The sequence below is a fragment of the Zootoca vivipara genome, chromosome 9, assembly GCF_963506605.1.
Source record: "Zootoca vivipara chromosome 9, rZooViv1.1, whole genome shotgun sequence".
Taxonomy (NCBI): domain Eukaryota; kingdom Metazoa; phylum Chordata; class Lepidosauria; order Squamata; family Lacertidae; genus Zootoca; species Zootoca vivipara.
Window position 1 is genome coordinate 22,076,177 of NC_083284.1, and position 18,250 is coordinate 22,094,426.

Below are 18,250 nucleotides of genomic sequence, written 5' to 3' on the forward strand. Positions count from 1 at the left end.
ACTCAATGGGACTTAAGTCAGTGGAATCCAATTTGCTCCAGATTCAGCCTGTGTTTTTTTTAAAAAAACCAAATATTCCATTTTACAATATGGCACCGTGCCATTAGACTGATGTAAACAGGTATCACGTCAGCATTGTATTTTCCAAAGCACAGAGACAAGTTGAGCTCAAGAAGGCTTATGATGACAACATATTTATACACACACACATGCAATCAGTGCTTGGGATCTGTAGCTTAGTTGCCTTCCGGATGTTTGGATGTTTAGTTCTAAGGCAGGCATGGCCAAACTTGGCCCTCCAGATGTTTTGGGACTACAATTCACATCATCCCTGACCACTGGTCCTGTTAGCTAGGGATGATGGGAGTTGTAGTCCCAAAACATCTGGAGGGCTAAGTTTGGCCATGCCTGTTCTAAGCTAACACAGCATTGTCCTATGAGCTATACTCCTTTCTCCCACATCCACCTAAGACTTTAGGAATACTCGTCCACCGATGTATATGGGGAGTTGATATAACTCGATGCTGTTGACATGCCTTTGGAGCTCCTATGTGAGCAACCATTGAAGCTGGGTTCCTGTGAAGGAGCTCTTTTCTTGTGGCTAGACTTGGTGGTTTCTCCATCGCTGGGGTCAAACACCACCGACATGCTGGATTCCATTCTGGAAACTGTGTACAGGCTACTTTGCCTGGTAGGGTGGAACCTGGTCGTCTTGAGTTCCAGCTCATCGTAACTAGATACTTCGATGAAAGGACACCACTTGAAAGCTCTCTTGAAACCAGCTCTGAACCTGAAAGCAAAGAAACCCAGTCACTCGCAATGTATTTGTACCGCGGGAGATATCAAACAGCATAATGTTGCAAGCTTAGGCACCTAAAATGGTGGGGAGAGGTGGCGGCATTTCAACATGTACCGGTAGTAGTGATGTATGGAAGTGAGAGCTGGACCATAAAGAAGGCTGATCGCCTTCTTTATTTTCCCAGTAGTGATGTATGGAAGTGAGAGCTGGACCATCAAGAAGGCTGGTCGCCGAAGAATTGATGCTTTTGAATTATGGTGCTGGATGAGACTCTTGAGAGTCCCATGGACTGCAAGAAGATCAAACCTATCCATTCTAAAGGAAATCAGCCCTGAGTGCTCATTGGAAGGACAGATCCTGAAGCTGAGGCTCCAATACTTTGGCCACCTCATGAGAAGAGAAGACTCCCTGGAAAAGACCCTGATGTTGGGAAAGATTGAGGGCACTAGGAGAAGGGGACGACAGAGGATGAGATGGTTGGACGGTGTTCTAGAAGCTACCAACATGAGTCTGACTAAACTGCGGGAGGCAGTGGAAGACAGGAGTGCCTGTCGTGCTCTGGTCCATGGGGTCATGAAGAGTCGGACACGACTAAACAACAACAACAACAACAACAGTTACTATGGCAGAAAATGTAATCAGGCTTGTGGGATGAAGGGGGAGTGGAAAAAGGGGAACAAGCAGCACAAAGGGATGTATCAGGGAACAAAGAAGTGTTTAACTGAGAAGGCACTCTTCACATGGATGTGTGTTACATGACACATGCACACTCATCAATGGGAGTTAAACATCTAGGGACCTGTTAGCATATTTGAGAAATGAACAGGACATGTGGAGGACACCTGGGGTGTACTTGTGCAAGACATCTAGAGTGCCAGAGGTAAACACTAAGGGAAAAGAGAGAAATTAGGTGAACCAATTAGATACTGAAGTGTCTATCATTAGCTTTTAAGGAACCCCAGTGTCTTAAGAACAGTATAAATATGAGGTATGTGTGATTTCATGGACTTGGTCTCCTGCCCTTGTGCTGGACAGGAGAGCACGGGATCCCTGGCTGGCAGGTCACCTCCACTGGTCAACTGTTTTTGATTGGTCTGCCACCACAGAAAAGTCTTCAAGAAACAATTCTGTGAAGCTAACCAGTTGAGTTTCTTAGCTTTAAGCTTTTAACTTGATTATTCAATTTACTTCTAAATTGCCTGTTTCCTGGTATAAACCTGCAATAAGCTTTAATAAATTCAATTTCTTTTGGATGCATGCCAGGGCTCCAGGTGTTTGTCTGCCTAGTTATGTGACCTGGACCCTGTGATCATCATCTGAGACCCTTCTTCATGTGCCTCCTCCACAGGAGGTCTAGAAAGTGGCAAAACAAGGACAGACCTTTTCTGTGGTGGCTCTCCACTTGTGGGATGCTCTTCCCAAGGGAAGCTCGCCTGGAATCTTCATTACATATCTTTAAGCGCCAGGCAAAAACATTCTTTTTCTTCCAGGCCTTTGGCTAATTAAACAATCTATCACCTTTTAAACAGAGGTACTGTTTTTGTTTGTTATGATGGTATGCATTTTGGTGTTTTTATATTGCAAACCACCCTGTGATTTTTGTATGAAGTCCAGCTACGATCAGCTTAGCTTCTCCCCTGCAATAAAGGCTTAGGTTAGCTCTCTGGATTTGTAAAGAAGTGCTGATAAAAGTCAAAGGATTATAAACTGTGTATGTTTGATTCTATGTTTACAGATGTAGGCAATAACAGAAGCCCTGGACAGGGACAGATGCATTATTTTCTGTATTAATAATGCCATTCATATGTTTCGAGACTGAAACAAGGTGAGAAATGTAGTTCAGCTGGAGTGTTCCTATAGCCACCCGAGGCAAAATGCTTTGTTTGAGTTAAAGCAGGTGAATCAAAGTCAGATGCGAATTAAAAAGCAGACCAGTGCCTTAACAGATGAATCGAAAAGCATAGTTCACATTTCAGGCTGAAGGGAGCAGAAAGTAAATGATGTTTTCTGCTTCTTCATTTAGTGTTCCAAGTTTAACATCTACACATCTTGCAATCCGTTGCATCTTGCATAATATCGCATGGGTGAGGGAAGCCATGTTAGTCTGCTACAGTAAACACAAGGCGGAGTCTTGTAGCACCATATTGATGAACAGATTATTGTGGCATATGCTTGTAAATCTGTTAGTCTTTAAGGTGTGATCAGGCTCAGTCATGAAGGGTTGCTGATTAAAGAAATAATTCTATCCGTTCCTGGTTGGCATTTAACAGTACTGTATCACCAAAGCAAAATGTGCTCCCATGCCATTAAAAACTCATGGCAGGCAGGAAGTCAACTGGTGAACTGTTTCCTAGCATTAGTTTGTAACATTTATATATTCTACCTCAGAGGAGCATTTCAGCTTCATAACAAGCCTATGAAGTAGATCAGAGTAGAAGATACATTTCACAGCTGAAGACGAATTTGAATTTTGATTTCCCAAGTTAATACCCCTCACTCCCTGCTGTACTGCGGTGGATAGATAGTGTTTTAGGTGTCATGTTGAGCATACCTTCATCTTCTGAATTTCTAAGTGTCAATGTGCAGGTCCCCCCCCAAAAAAAAGATGGCAATGCCACTCTGTGTCTGAGGACTCAGCTATATGCTACAAATAAAATGTTTTAAGTGTGTTTTAAGTGCATTATGCAATGTGATGCTAGATAGCAATGGTGAGCCTTATGGAAAATTCAATGTATTTTTAAAAAGCATTTTCAGGACAGTAATAATAATAATAATGATAATAATAATAATAATTTATCTATACCCTGCCCAGCTTTTTATATGTGTGTAGATTCCACCTGAGTTCAATGAAATAGGCACACGGTTCCTACTCATTATGTAGACAGAAGGGAAGTGGTGATAGTGTGAAACAACATGAATCGGATTCTGTCTAGCAAATTCAAAGCTACTTTATCATTCAGTGGGTTCCAGTGGCATCTCCTCCCTAGAATGTACTGTATCAGGCAGAGAGAAGACTCAAGAAACCAAGGTCACCATGTGCTCTACTTTGCAGAGGCCTGCCCTCTGTTTGAAGGAGTCCTCTGCTTGAAACATAAAGTACCACAAGATTCAAGGAAAAGTAGGAGGATACCTTGATTTGAAAATGTGAATAAGTGAAATGAAAATGCCCACAATCGTCCGACAGGTTATTCCTAAATTACAGCCACAAACGCCTCACAGAATTCTGAGGCATCCTTACCTTTTATTGAGGCAGCAGTAGATGATTGGGTTGTACATGGTGGAGCTCATAGCAAGCCAGAAGGTGGCTAAGTAGACTTGCTGAATGTATTTCCAGCGGCCCAAGTTCTCATAGATGCCAGTAGCTATAAAATAAATGTGGTACGGCAACCAGCAGACTGCAAATGTCAGGACGACAACAATCATCATTTTAACCACCTGCAGAAAAGGAGAGGAGTTTGGGGAAAATGTACGGACATGAATGTCTTTTAATCATGGAATTTTATTTTTTAAATAGAACTAAAATACAGGGAAAACACACACACACACACACACACACACACACACACACACACACACACACAACAAGAACACTAAAATAAACAAAGAATCTCACTAATAATAATAATAATAATAATAATCCTGCGCATCTGACTGGGTTGCCCATAGTATATCATGTTTGTGGGATAACAAGCACACAAATTGGTATCTGAAGAAGTGTGAATGCACATGAAAGCTCATACCTATGACAAACTTAGTTGGTCTCTAAGGTGCTACTGGAAGGAATTTATTTTTAATTTTTTGTTTCAAGCACACAAATGATAGCATATATGTCTTATTATATGACATGTGCATCATATTCAGAGATAGGTAGGTAGGTAGAGAGATAGGCACCTATACTAAATTGGAATTTGATCAGAAACTTCCATGTAGGAAATAGGTAGAAACCACAGTGTAATAATCTCTTTGACATAATTGCTCCTGAACGTCTTTTATTCTATGCAACACCAGATTATTAATGTTGCCTATTTGCAGCTGTTAGAATTTGAGATAAATCTACCAACATTCTGGACATATGGATGATAATGGGAAGAGGCAAAGCAGAGTACCAAGCAGGGACAAACATTTTTTTTTTGAACATACTTTTTATTAATTTTACAAAATACAAAAAAGCAAAAAAAAAAGGTACATACTTAAACCCCTTTTCCACCTCCTTCCTACCCACCCACATGGGTCCTCCCCTGCCACAGAAGTGTCCCATGTATGTGAACAGTCAGAGATGGTCCATTTTATGCTTGGGTTTCTGTCCTCCCCCCCCCTCCCCTGGCCCCAAAGCCCCCCCCTGCCACCAGGGAGCTCCAGCAAACCAGGGCAGTACGCAGGAGGACATCCATCCAACCATCTATTGTCATACCAAAAAAAAAAAAAAAAGAGAAAAATAGAAATAGGAAAAAAGGGGAAAAAAAAAGAAAGGGCGAAAAAAGAAAAAAGAAAAAACAATACAAAACAAAAAAAAATTTTTCTTGCATTCATAGTTGTAAAACCATATTTTGTGGGCTTCCCCTCCCCCCCCCTTCCCCGGTTTTCATCCCTTTTTTATCATCTGCAACAGTTTCTTACTTTATAAAAATACACCTTTGCATCTTATACAACTTATAAATCAATTGTTAACATTTTCATCTAATATTCAAATCACTGAGAAATCAAACTCCCATTTTCTCTTCCCGTGCCTAATTTTTTGTTTTTTCTCCCTCTATAAGCCTCCATATTTTCACATTTTCCAAAATCCATTCACTTTTAAAACTATAACTATTCTCAATTTAACCTTACATCCCCGATTGCCGGCTTCCCCCCCCAATCCAGCAAATTCCAAAATCAGCAGACCAGTTATAAACCTGTTAATCCATCCTTAATCACAACATCACTTTCCCTTCACCCCACCCCCTGTTTACAGTCTTTTGTCATCCAGGCCACCATACAGGACCCCTGAATTTCTTCTCTTCTCTGCATATTTTTTCCTTCTTCCCTGTGGGCGTTCTGGAGTTCCAATGATACCAATCGTGCCCCCCTCAAAAGCAGGGCACTCCATCCAACTTTTTGTAGAGTAAAGTCATCATTTTTTTCGTGGTGTGCTTCATTTTGTGTTGAATCATCACAATCCTCATCTTCTTCTTTTCCTTCCCCATCATTGTCATTCTCACATTCATCTTTTTCAGCGTCAAAAGCTTCATCTCCTAAAAAATCATATTCCGCCATCACCTCCTGGAATTTTTCCTGTAACTCTTGCCGTCGTATCTCCTCTTGACATAACTCTATTCTTGTTTCCCACATTAAGGTCAAAACAGACCGCTGGAACTCAGGGGAACACTTTTTTGTTGACATATTTCAGTCCTGCCAAGGTCAAAACTTGTCACGTGGGGTGGAATATGATCACAGTTTATTTTTCGACTCCATTTTAACAAGCTGGCTGCATTCTTCAAGTCTTATTGACAATAAAGTTCGAACTCACATTTCACAAACACTTAAGCCAAAAAAGAAATTCCACAAAGTCCAGAAATACAAAGTGAAGTAAAATTTGACTTATAAAACCTGACAACTCACTGGGTTGTCTGGGCTGCCGGCTCCCGAGTGGAAAGGTTTTTTTCTTAGGCTGTGCCTCTTATTGCAGGGCAGTCATAAACCGCAGTCTCTCTCCCCTTTTCACCCTGCATCAAAGGGGAGATTCTCTTTGATGCCTTTGAGGGATCCTTTGAATTGTAAATCTTCTGTTTATGGCTTCGGGTTTCTATTTACTGTCTCTTTTGTTGCCGTGGGGGGGGGTGGCTTCCTCTTTTCTCCCCTCTCTCCCAGATCCAAATTGTTTTATAGTAATCCAAATCATGAGGTTACTTACAGTCTTTTCCAATCGTTTTATTTTCGGAAGAATCCAGCGCTCTCCGCCTTCGGCTTGAAGCTTCTCCCTGCTAGAATAACGTTGCCGCTCAAAATGGCCCCCGCGACTTCTACCCTCCTCGCTCCGGAGCTCTTATTAGAGCTAGCCGAAGAGTTGGGGAGTCCGGATTGGGTCTGTGCCGAGCAAATTGCCCTCGGGACGCCCTTCCCGAGGTTCTAAGGGGCGCAGCGTCGCTCTCGCTGCCCTCCCCACTCCTAGCAGAGACGGGCCGTCTCGGAGACGAGACAAAGCCCCGCCGATCGACGCTGGCGCTGAACCCGGAAGCCCCCAAGCAGGGACAAACATGTGCCAATATCCCCGGCCCCTCCAGGCAGCACAGAGCATTCCAGTAGGGAACCAGGCCAAAGGATAGAGACTGAGTTAGTTTTCATCAAGTTACAGTCCCTGCAAGGCTTAGTGTGAGCAGCTGTTTTTCTGCAGGGCACTTTCTCCCTGGTGTGGCAAACGTTGTTTTTTTGAGAAGGGAATTGCCCACACAGAATTTACATTTGAATCTCAAGGCGCTTGATTTAGTGACCTCTAAAGCAGTGTTTCCCAACTTTGGGTCTCCAGCTGTTTCTGGACCACAACTCCCACCATCCCTAGCTAGCGAGACCAGTGGCCAGGGATGATGGGAATTGTAGTCCAAAACCAGCTGTAGACCCAAGGTGGGGAAACACTGAAGTAGGGCAACAGCAACTGAAGGCCACTGGGCCAAATCTGTCCGCCCTCTGTGATGCCATCAACACATACTCCACCCAATTTTCAACTGAAGCAAGGAAAGAGAGATACAGATGAGTATTATTTATGTCAAAATAAATTGACAGTAGGCAATTTTTTTTGGGGGGGGGTAACAGGGAGCTTTGGGTCAGCAACCTCCAAGGTGGCTGGAGGGTAAAAAAATAGTTGTTCCCATCAATGAAAACATGAAAAATTAGTTATAGTGGAAAAGTTTGGTTTTGAGGGCTTACTATGTGTCAGCCATGTAAACATTCATCCTTAAATATTTATCTGGAAGTGCAGTTGCACATCTTAAGCAGTAATATTTACGTGCTGCTCAGCAACACTTGCTCTCTGGGTAGTTTGCAGTGAACAACAGCAGCAGCAGCAGCAACAACCACAACAAATAATCGAAAGCAATTTAAGCACCTCCATGAAATTAGAACAAAACAAAATCAGCAACAGCATGAAACAGACTAAAAGCAGCAATGTCAAACAACACCAGTACAAAGATGAAAATAGTACTTCTAGATTTTAACGTTTTAAATGATTCTATGGTTACAAGACATGGTAAAATAAATAAATGAAAGACTCCAGTCAGGGGTGGAACCACGGAAAAAGAGTTTCTATTGTTTTGATTGCTCCAGCAACTGCAATGATTAATCTATTTCCGCACAAGAAGTTTGAAGACATGCTAAATCATTGCTTCACTGCTATGAATTTGGAGGATTTGGAAAACTGCGTCTTAGAATGATAGAATCGTAGAATTGTAGAATTAGAAGGGACCCCGAGGGTCATCTAGTCTAAGCCCCTGCAAGGCAGGAATCTCAACACACAGTCCCCCATCCAATTTGAAACCATACCAGACCCTGCTTAAGCTTTGCAAATATGCTAGCTGTTTTATTACTGCACTCTGGGAGGAATAAAACTAGTGCTTTTCCTCAGTGCTACTTTAGCCCTATGAATATAGAAAATTATAGTCCAGCTCTCCTCTTACTGCAATAACAACCACCTACTGTATATTTTAACAGTATGCATTTATTTATTGCATTTTCTCCCAACACAAGAACATTTCTTTGTAAAGGGCAGGCAGCATATACTTAAAGAGAAAATATTTTGCTTTTGTTCATGGATGGCTTCTTTCCCTATCATTGAAGTCAATTTCAGATTGAAGCTGCTAAAATGGAATAGGAAACCTGTGCCTCTCTAGATGTTGTTAAGACTCCCTCTTTCATCATCCCTGACCATGCTGGCTGGGTCTGAAGGGAGCTGGAGTCAAAAAAACTAAAGTGACGCAGGTTCCTGTTGCTAGTCATAAAAGAGATGAAGGAAACATGACCTCAGTACTTACAAACTGAAAACAAATTATTTGTTTAGGCCAAAAACAGGCATTACAGTTGACGCATGGCTGCTCCTCAAAGCAAGTGCCTCCATGTCATTTCCTCCTCTCTGCTTTGGTCACATGTTTTGCATTACTAAACATTATGGGATTGCATTATGAGTTTTCCCACCCTTCCTGCCCCTTGAGGAAAGGGGGTCTCCCAACACGATGATGTCACATCACCTTTTTTTTTGCAATCTGAGGCTTACTTCCAGGTTAGTGGGTATAGGATAGCACCTAAATGCAATTGCTGCAGTAGCTGGTGGATTATAACTGAAAGGAAATACCATGCAAGTAAAGAAGAATGGAAGGCAAAGATGTCTATGGCAATATCTCCAAGAGCCAACTTTGTGTGGTGACAGCAACGTAGAGGAGGTTGGGATGAAAGAAGGAAGGAAGAAAGAAAGAAAGTGTGTGGCTATGCAACACTAGGGGTGTTCTATGAGGGTATAATTTGTGTACCTATGTGTCCGTTAGCTGAGCTCTACAAATCAGCATGTGTGTGCATCTATAGAGATAGATTGTGCTTATGTTCAAAGTAACACATGAACGAGCCTTCTGTTATACATAAAAACATATGGAAATGTTGAATTAAGGGTGAAATCCTATGGACCTCCAAAGTGTGTGAGAGAGGTCTGTTGCTGTCCAATGCTAGATCCCACAGGAAAAGCAACAAGGCTGATCAGAACCATGGATAGCTCCAAGTGAGCCACTTGCTCCAACTTTTGTTCAGAGCAGACTGGGAGTCTTTAAGTCACTGTTTCTTGACTATCTTCTCCAGACTCTATCGGCTAATAGAGAACTTCAGAGCTTTAAAGCGTCAACCTACTGTACTTCCTCTATTCCATAGCCTTCTGCTGGTGGGAGGCATCTGGTTCCTCAGGCTGACATATTTGCATAAGCAATAAATTTCTACCAGTCTCCTGCATTTACTTCTTCTAGCTATTCTTAGTGTACATGTAAGTTTCTCTACTAGGGCTACCTGCCAAATCCTTTCACACAATGCTGTTAAATTAGCTCCATTAAGATCCTTCCAAAAGCTGGCAATGGTGCAGCTACAAAATTAGCCAAGGAGGGATTTATCAAGCCTGTATTATCATCTGTAAATTAATTCAGTAGCACAGGCTCTGGGGTCTTCCTAATAGATTGCTAGGTGATTTTACCCACGCTGCACCTTGACTTGGACAAGCCTAGCAGGGCTTAGGAAGTGGTGACTCCTCTGCTAAAGACTCCACTCCATCGTTACTCCAAAATGGGGACGACTGGGATCAGGCAGACTGTGTGCCTGCTCAGTCTGCGGTCCAGCTGCTGGTTTTGGGTTCTTAATCTTTAAATTAGACTTGAAGTGGACAGCTCTTCAAAGAGAATTCTGCCTTCTGCAGAGTAGGACACACGATCACGTCAGGTAACAAACAGCCACTCCAAACTTTGTTCTAAGCTCAGCTCTGGTGCCACTGTCCCATTTTCAACCTTTTATCCATCTTACGTTCCAGAAATGCTGACTTGTCTATAGTATGGCATCATTAGTGGACTGAAAAAGAGTACTCAGTACCGCAGGCAAAATTATTATTATATTGTCATAAATCATCCAGTAATTTTCACAGCAAATTGCATTTCTCCACTCCATTACTTCCATTCTCAGTTGGTTAGGTTGTTCCTTGCACTGAGCTGGCAGGCATATGGCTTCAATCAATCAATATGATCAAGCACTTGGTGATCAGTCTGGCTGTTTCTCACCAGCTTCTCCAAAGTTCTGCTTTATTCTAAGGAATCAGCAGATAATTTATTTATTTTTATCCAGCAACCTGACGTGTCACTTTGAAAATCTGAAGTGTATAAATGAGTGCACCTTTCCATCAATATTTTCCCTTCCTGGAAACTGTAGTTTCTTAAAGGTGCCAAGAATTGCGAGGAACTAAAATTCCCAGAGTGGTTGAACACTCAAGTCCTCTTCCCAGAGAAGTCTGGGAATTGTAGCCCAGGGAGTCCTCTATCAACTCAGCTCCATTAACAAAGGTGCATTGGGTGAAGCCATGATCATTTAAAATGTCATGATATTGTTTAAAATGTTTAGTGCAGATGGGGCCCTAGACTTAACATGCACCTTGACAGAGGTGAGGGGCCTTCTTTTCTATTGAGTGTCACATTCCCTTGGAAACGTACATCCAATTTCTTTCTTTACATTTTTTGGGGGGCCCCAAGAGAGTGGGGCCCTAAGCTACAGCTTGTTTAGCTTATATGTAAATCTGGCACTGGTCTCAAGAGGATTACAACAAAATTGCAAAGCTATCAAGTTTTTCAATCCCCTCAGCAATAAACTATTTCTTTGTCCTTTGGGGTTGCCTTTTAACAACTGCAGTAAACTTTGCACGGAAACTGGAATTGATGGCCCAAAATGAAATACTGGATGCTTGCAAAGGCTCATGGCAGAGAAGCACCTATCTTTTTCTATTTGAAAATAACATAGATGCAGGGATACTTGAGACTCAGCTCCCGCAGCCTAATTAATATTCAGCCCACTATCAATCCATGCAATTGCTAATTGCATGAATGATGCCACCTCTAGTTTGGTTCTGAGCTGCATGAAGCAATTGTCAATATTGATAAGAGAACCCCATTAAAAAAATAAGAGTGAAAAGACAGAACTTGTTTGATACATAAAACACCGTTTATTTGGAAGAGGCCTCTGTTCTTTGGGAGAAGTCATTTGGTTTGAATGAATCACAGGGAAAGTCAAGGTGTGGGTTCATATCCGCATTGCTATGCATTAAATCCATTTATTACCAACTTTGATATCAACAGACCTTTTGCCCTCCCGATTTCAATGTTAAATTAAGAGCTGGAAATTGAATTAATTGCTATTCTGTTAGCAGAGTGCAAGGAAATGTGTTTCATTGCCTTTAGTAGTGGGATGGCTAAATAAATAGTATGCAGCGGCAGGAAAGTTGGCGTTAACAGGTTTAATTCAAATTAGAGATGCCTGTGGGAATACAGATGAGATTTCTGAAAAAATGCTCTTTCTTTCCGGATGTTTGGAACAAGAAATGGAGAGGCAGGTGGTTATTATATTGCCAGTGCTAGGCTACTGAAAGGAGGAAATACCCATTGCATACAGAATTCTAGAATCTGCTCAACTAGAGGTGCAGAAAATACTCTCAAGCATATGTGATGACTGTTGGCGGCACTGCTGATCACCGGAGCCAGCCAAAAGAGATTTTGCTGCCTGTGGTAAATATAGGTTTATGGTTTTCCTCGCTCCACACAAACCATGAGTGGTAACCAAAGCTTTGTTCATGGATTTACAGCTTGTGGTTTTTCTGGAGGAGACAAACTGAGCCCGAATTTGGACGACATGCTAAGCCAAACTATGGCTTCTCTTCAGAGTAGCACAGCAGCAGAACCAGAGGGAGGAACAAAGCAGCCACAATATCCTCTCTGGGAACCCACTGGCTTGCTGTAAACCATGGTTTGGCTCTATGATCTGAACCAGTGGTTTGCTCAAGGCAGGCCAGTGAACTTTTTAAGTCTACTTCAGGCATTACAACTATGAAGGGGCAACTAGAGTAGAAAAGCACTCTTGACTTGTGCCAGCTTCCTTGTTTTCTGGTGGAACTTCTGCAGCAATGAAGCCCTCCACATGTTTGCTTCCCTGCCCTGGCTGGCTAAATCAGTGAGATCAGGGTGGGGTGTTTGGACCTTGGAGGTGATTCATGCCTCCTTGAAGGAAGGAGTGATTCTTAAAAGCCTTAAGGTGGTGCTCCAGTTCGTTCTTAAATCCATCTCAGTCCGGCTTTAGGTGCAGCTATGGAATGGCAATAGTCTTGGTGAGTGATTTGGGCAATGGAAGTGCTGCCCTGATCATTCTCCCACACCTTACAGGAGCTTTTGAAACCATCCACCATGTTATTCTTCTGGGTCACATATCAGGGTTGGGCTTAGCATGAAGTGCAGGATTTCCTCCTTAAGAGATTTCTTTGTTCTGAGCATTGCTTTCAAATAAATTTTCTTCTGCACTTGTTCTTTACAGTGTGTGGCACAGTGAGTGATTTCTCATTTTATCACCACCACCAGACCTTTGACAGATCCTTAGCAGCAGAAGGTCTTTTGCTAACAGAAAAGGAGATAGTCACACTAACCTAGAAAATGGTCTTGTAAAGAATTTGGCTGTTGTTTCTTTTTTTAATATATATATTTTTATTGATATTTTTACACATATATTTTCCAAACTCCACATAACACCTTATCTTATACAACATTTTTTGGATTCCCATCAACTACATCTAGTGATTTTCAATCTTCTCACTTAGTCCTGCATTTCATTTTTCACTATTACTTTGACTTCCATAACTACTAGTCCTTTTCATAAGTTTTATCTGCAATATTTCATATAGTCCTCCTTACAAAACTTCTTGCAGTCCTACTAGTGTATTCAATTGTTTACAATTGATTTTCAAATAGTTTGTATATTTACGGCAATCTTCTAGGAACCTCTGATCCTGCCGGTTTCGAATTCTTCCTGTCATTTTGTCTAATTCTGCATAGTCCATTAATTTCATCTGCCATTCTTCTTTCGTTGGTAATTCTTCTTGCTTCCATTTCTGTGCCAGTAATCCTCTTGCTGCTGTGATTGTGTATAAAAACAATTTGCTATCTTGTCCCAGCTCCTGCCCACCTAGCAGTTCGAATGGGAATGCAAAAAAGTTAAACGCTTCTGGGAAATGATATATAATGAGATGAAAAAGATGTTGAAATATACCAAAACCAGAAGCATTTTTACTTGGTATTATTGGTGAGGACATTAGTAGACAAGATGAAGGTAAAGGTAAAGGGGCCCCTGACCATCAGGTCCAGTCGTGTCCGACTCAGGGGTTGCGGCGCTCATCTCGCTCTATAGGCCGAGGGAGCCGGCGTTTGTCCGCAGACAGTTTCTGGGTCATGTGGCCAGCATGACAAAGCTGCCGGTTTCGAATTCTTCCTGTCATTTTGTCTAATTCTGCATAGTCCATTAATTTCATCTGCCATTCTTCTTTCGTTGGTAATTCTTCTTGCTTCCATTTCTGTGCCAGTAATCCTCTTGCTGCTGTGATTGTGTATAAAAACAATTTGCTATCTTGTCCCAGCTCCTGCCCACCTAGCAGTTCGAAAGCACATCAAAGTGCAAGTAGATAAATAGGGACCGCTCCGGTGGGAAGGTAAACGGCATTTCCATGTGCTGCTCTGGTTTGCCAGAAGCAGCTTTGTCATGCTGGCCACATGACCCAGAAACTGTCTGCGGACAAACGCCGTCTCCCTTGGCCTATAGAGCAAGATGAGCGCCGCAACCCCTGAGTCGGACACGACTGGACCTGATGGTCAGGGGCCCCTTTACCTTTAACTTCATCTTGTCTACTAATGTCCTCACCAATAATACCAAGTAAAAATGCTTCTGGTTTTGGTATATTTCAACATCTTTTTCATCTCATTATATATCATTTCCCAGAAGCGTTTAACTTTTTTGCATTCCCACCACAGATGATAAAAGGTTTCCTCTTTTTCCTTGCATTTTCAACATTTATTACTTTTGGCTGTTGCTTCATTATAACATTTATCCTATAAGCTGAAGATAATGGGAAGCTTTCTAATAGATGATGTGGTACATGGTGTTCCCATTCTCACTCTTTACAGACCATGCTAATGACCTAAACGTAGCATTCGAGAATGGTACTTTCAGCATATCTTTAGCCAGTTTTGATGTCTGTCTGTCTGTCTGTCTGTCTGTCTGTCTGTCTGTCTGTCTGTCTGTCTGTCTGTCTCTCGTTCCTTGTGATTCAATATAAAGCATAGTGATCAGCTCTTTCGGAGAAATGAGTGTTGATTTACTGCACATAGGTCTACAACCTTTCTGAGTCCAGGGGCACATATAGGCAACCTCTTGGCATCACAAGAGAGACACTAATGATGCTAAAAACCCACCCACCCACTGCAAAACAAGCAACACATTATAAATACCCTCCCCCCCCAAAAACAAATAAAAGACCAAAAACATGAACAGAGCAAACAAGTCTTGCTGGGGGAGAAGGACCATAATTGAGTGGTAGAGCACCTGCTTTGTGTACAGAAGGTCCTTGGTTTTATCTCTGATACCTCCAGATAGGAATGGGGAAGTCTCCTTGTCTGAAAACTTGGAGACCCGCTGCCAGTCAGTGTAGACTATTTTGAGCTAGATGAACCAATGTTCTGGTTTGGTATAAGGCAGCTTTTTATGTCCTTATCGCTCCAACCCCTACCCCCAAAGTGAAAAGTGAGAGCAAAAAGTCACATTTTATTTTAGCAGGCACAATGTGTGTGGGCAATGTGTTGGGGATCCCACATCTAATGTGTTGGGGATCCCACATCAGTAATCTGGAGAAATGTGTAATTTCACTCATTGAAAAAATCTAACTTGTAATGTGGATAACTGCAAGAGAATTTTTTGTATTAAAATGGTTTTCAAATTGTATATCTGAATTTGAGCTTTTGGGTCAAGCTTAAACTTTTGAAGATGTGCTCCAAATGTTTTTGTATCAATGCAATATGGATAGCTTTGACATTCAGTTACCAAAGTAGGTTTCTGCCTCTCAGATATGACATTTGCCCGCTCTTAAACAGCAGAAGGCTGCAACTAAATCTTGCACACAATTAAGCTGCCATCAAGCACCAGAAAAACTGCTGCTGAAATAGTTCTAGGATGAAGGAGAGAGCATCTGTTTTGCACAAGGTGCTCGATGCTCCAGCAATCTGTTAGTAGAGCAGAAATTAATTTGCCACATAAAAACGAGTCCGTCAAACGCTGCCCACCAGCAACCCTTTATCCGCACTGCAGCCACAACTGCAATGGGAGGAGTAGAGATTTGAATTCTAGGTAAGCTGTCACTCATGGCTTGAATAGCTATAGTGGCAGCTAAACTCACAGACTGAGGGGTGCTTGGGGGGGGGGGAAGCAGGACAGCTCTTTGCTCACCTCTCTCCTTGGGAGGCCTTCGTTCAAACTGCCACTGCTGTTGGAAGAGGTGGCGCCCGACCTGGAGAAATGTGTCTGTTGTGCTCAGAAGCCAGGAGACAGTGGGATATAGTGATTAGAGCGAGATTAAGGGTTTATCCACACATATATCTTGCCCAATGTTTTCCAGGCACAGGTCTGAGCTCTGAAGCTCCATGTCGAAGTGCTTTCCCCTCCCTGCCCCAGAGCATTTCCTGCAAAAAAACAAAGCTGCTCTTTAAAGCTGAAGTGCAAAACTGGTAATTTGGGTTTTCTGTGGATTGCTGTTTGCTCCAATTCAGCTTTAAAGAGTAGATCTTCATGGGGAAAGTTCTGGAGCGAAAGAAAGAGTGCTCAGACACAGAGATTTGAAGCATGGACCATGCCTGGGAAGCACAGAGAAAAGGTAAGCGTAGATAAACCCTAGGACCTGGGAGACCAGGGTTCAAATTCCCACTTGGCTATAAAGCTCACTGGGTCAGTCAAATTCTCTCTGCCTAACTTACCTCACAGGGTTGTTGTGAGGACAAAATGAGGATGAAAATTTTGTGTACTACGTTGGACTCCTTGGAGGAAAGGCAGGATAAAAATGCAATCAGAAAAACAATATGTAATCCATTTGACTGGGATTCTGAAGTAGGGAATGGGTGATATGTCAATAAAAATGCTACTGAATTTTCACGAGGGTTTAAGAACTGGACTTAAGACTGGAGAAGCTGGAATTTACAGGTTCTCCCATGTCTTGTAGTTAATCCTATACTCTGCATTCTCAACCTTCTTAGTTTCACTGACAAAATGAAAAGGAGGTAGTAAAATGGCTCATCCAGTCCCCTCCAAATAGGTGCTAGGCACAGGAATACTGGTGAGACCCAATTTCTCTTTGCACACCCTGTATCATTATCATTATTAATTTAATTTCTATACCACCCTATACCCAAAAGTCTCAGGGCGATTCACATAAAATATCAAATACATAAAATCAAAACAAAAACAGCAACCCAATAACTACCCCCCCAAAAGAGCCAGCATTTTAAAAAGAGTATAGGAAGCTCATCAAGTCAGGCAAAGGCCTGGTTAAAAAGGAACGTTTTTGCCTGGCGCGTAAAGGTGTATAATGAAGGCGCCAGGTGACCTTCCCTGGGGAGAGCATTGCACAGACGGGGAGCCACTGCAGAGAATGCCCGTTCTCATGTTGCCACCCTCCTGACCTCTCGAGGAGGCACACGAAGAAGGGCCTCAGAAGGTGATCTCAGGGTCTGGGTGGGTTCATATGGGAAGAGGTGGTCCTTGAGGTATTGTGGTCCTGAGCTGTTTAAGGCTTTATAGGTCAAAACCAGCACTTTGAATTGGACCCGGAAATTAATTGATAGCTCAAACCATCTTGCTCTGGTGAGCAACATGGCCACTGAATTCTGCAACAGCTGAAGTTTCCAAACTGTCTTCAAAGGCAGCCCTACATATAACACATTGCATTTGGTAACCTTGAGGTTACCAGAGCATAGACAACAGCAGTTAGGCTATCCCTGTCCAGATAGGGCCACCAGCCAAAGCTGCTGGGAGGCACTCTGGGCCACTAAGGCCACCTGAGCTTCAAGTAACAGCAAAGGATCCAAGTACGAACGACCCAAGCTACGAACCTGCTCCTTCAGGGGCAGCCTAACCCCATCCAGAGCAGGCGACCTCCCACCCATCTGGTCTAGGAACCCACCCACTAACCCATCCTCAGTCTTATCTGGATTGAGTTTCAGTTTGTTGGCTCTCATCCAGTCAATTACTGAGGCAAGACACTGATCCAGCGCTTCCACTGCCTCACCTGAGGAGAAATAGAGCTGAGTGTTATCAGCATACTGCTGACAACGTACTCCAAACCTCCGGATAACCCCACCCAGCAGTTTCATGTAGATGTCAAACAACATGGGGGATAGAATTGAGCCCTGAGGAACCCCACATTGAAGGTTCCACAGAGCTGAAAAGCACTCCCCAAGTAACACCATGACCGTCCAAGTAGGACTGGAACCACCGCAAAGCGGTGCCACCCACTCCTAGTTCGGAGAGTTGTTCCAGGAAGATACATGGTCGATGGTATTGAAAGCCACTGAGAGGTTGAAAAGAATTAACAGGGACATGTTTCCCTTGACTCTCCCTCGACAGAGGTCATCATACAGGGCGACCAAGGCAGTTCCTGTGCCAAAACCAGGCCTAAAACCCCGATTGAAATGGATCCAGAAAATCAGCTTCTTCCAAGAGCACCTGGATCTGGTCTGCAACCACTCGCTCCAGAACCTTCTGTAGAGGTACCAGGAACTCAGATATAGCCAGTGCAGGCCACACATCTTTTATTTATTTTAGATTGTATTATCCCTCATCTCAAACGTTGACAGCTGGTAAGAATATTTTTATTAAAACAACAAGATGGAGAGGCAG

The 18,250-nt window shown here is 42.6% G+C and overlaps 1 protein-coding gene across 1 annotated transcript in view; it reads right to left on the reverse strand.

Moving 5' to 3' along the window:
* Nucleotides 1-391: 391 nt before the first annotated feature.
* The window catches only part of TACR3 (tachykinin receptor 3), a 30,837-nt gene continuing 12,978 nt past the window's right edge, over nt 392-18,250 (reverse strand). The window contains exons 4-5 of the mRNA XM_035111997.2: nt 4,038-4,234; nt 392-790 (exon numbers count right to left, since the gene is read on the reverse strand). Of these exons, the coding sequence (XP_034967888.2) occupies nt 475-790; nt 4,038-4,234 (513 nt within the window). The 3' untranslated portion in view covers nt 392-474. The remainder of the gene's footprint in view (nt 791-4,037; nt 4,235-18,250) is intronic.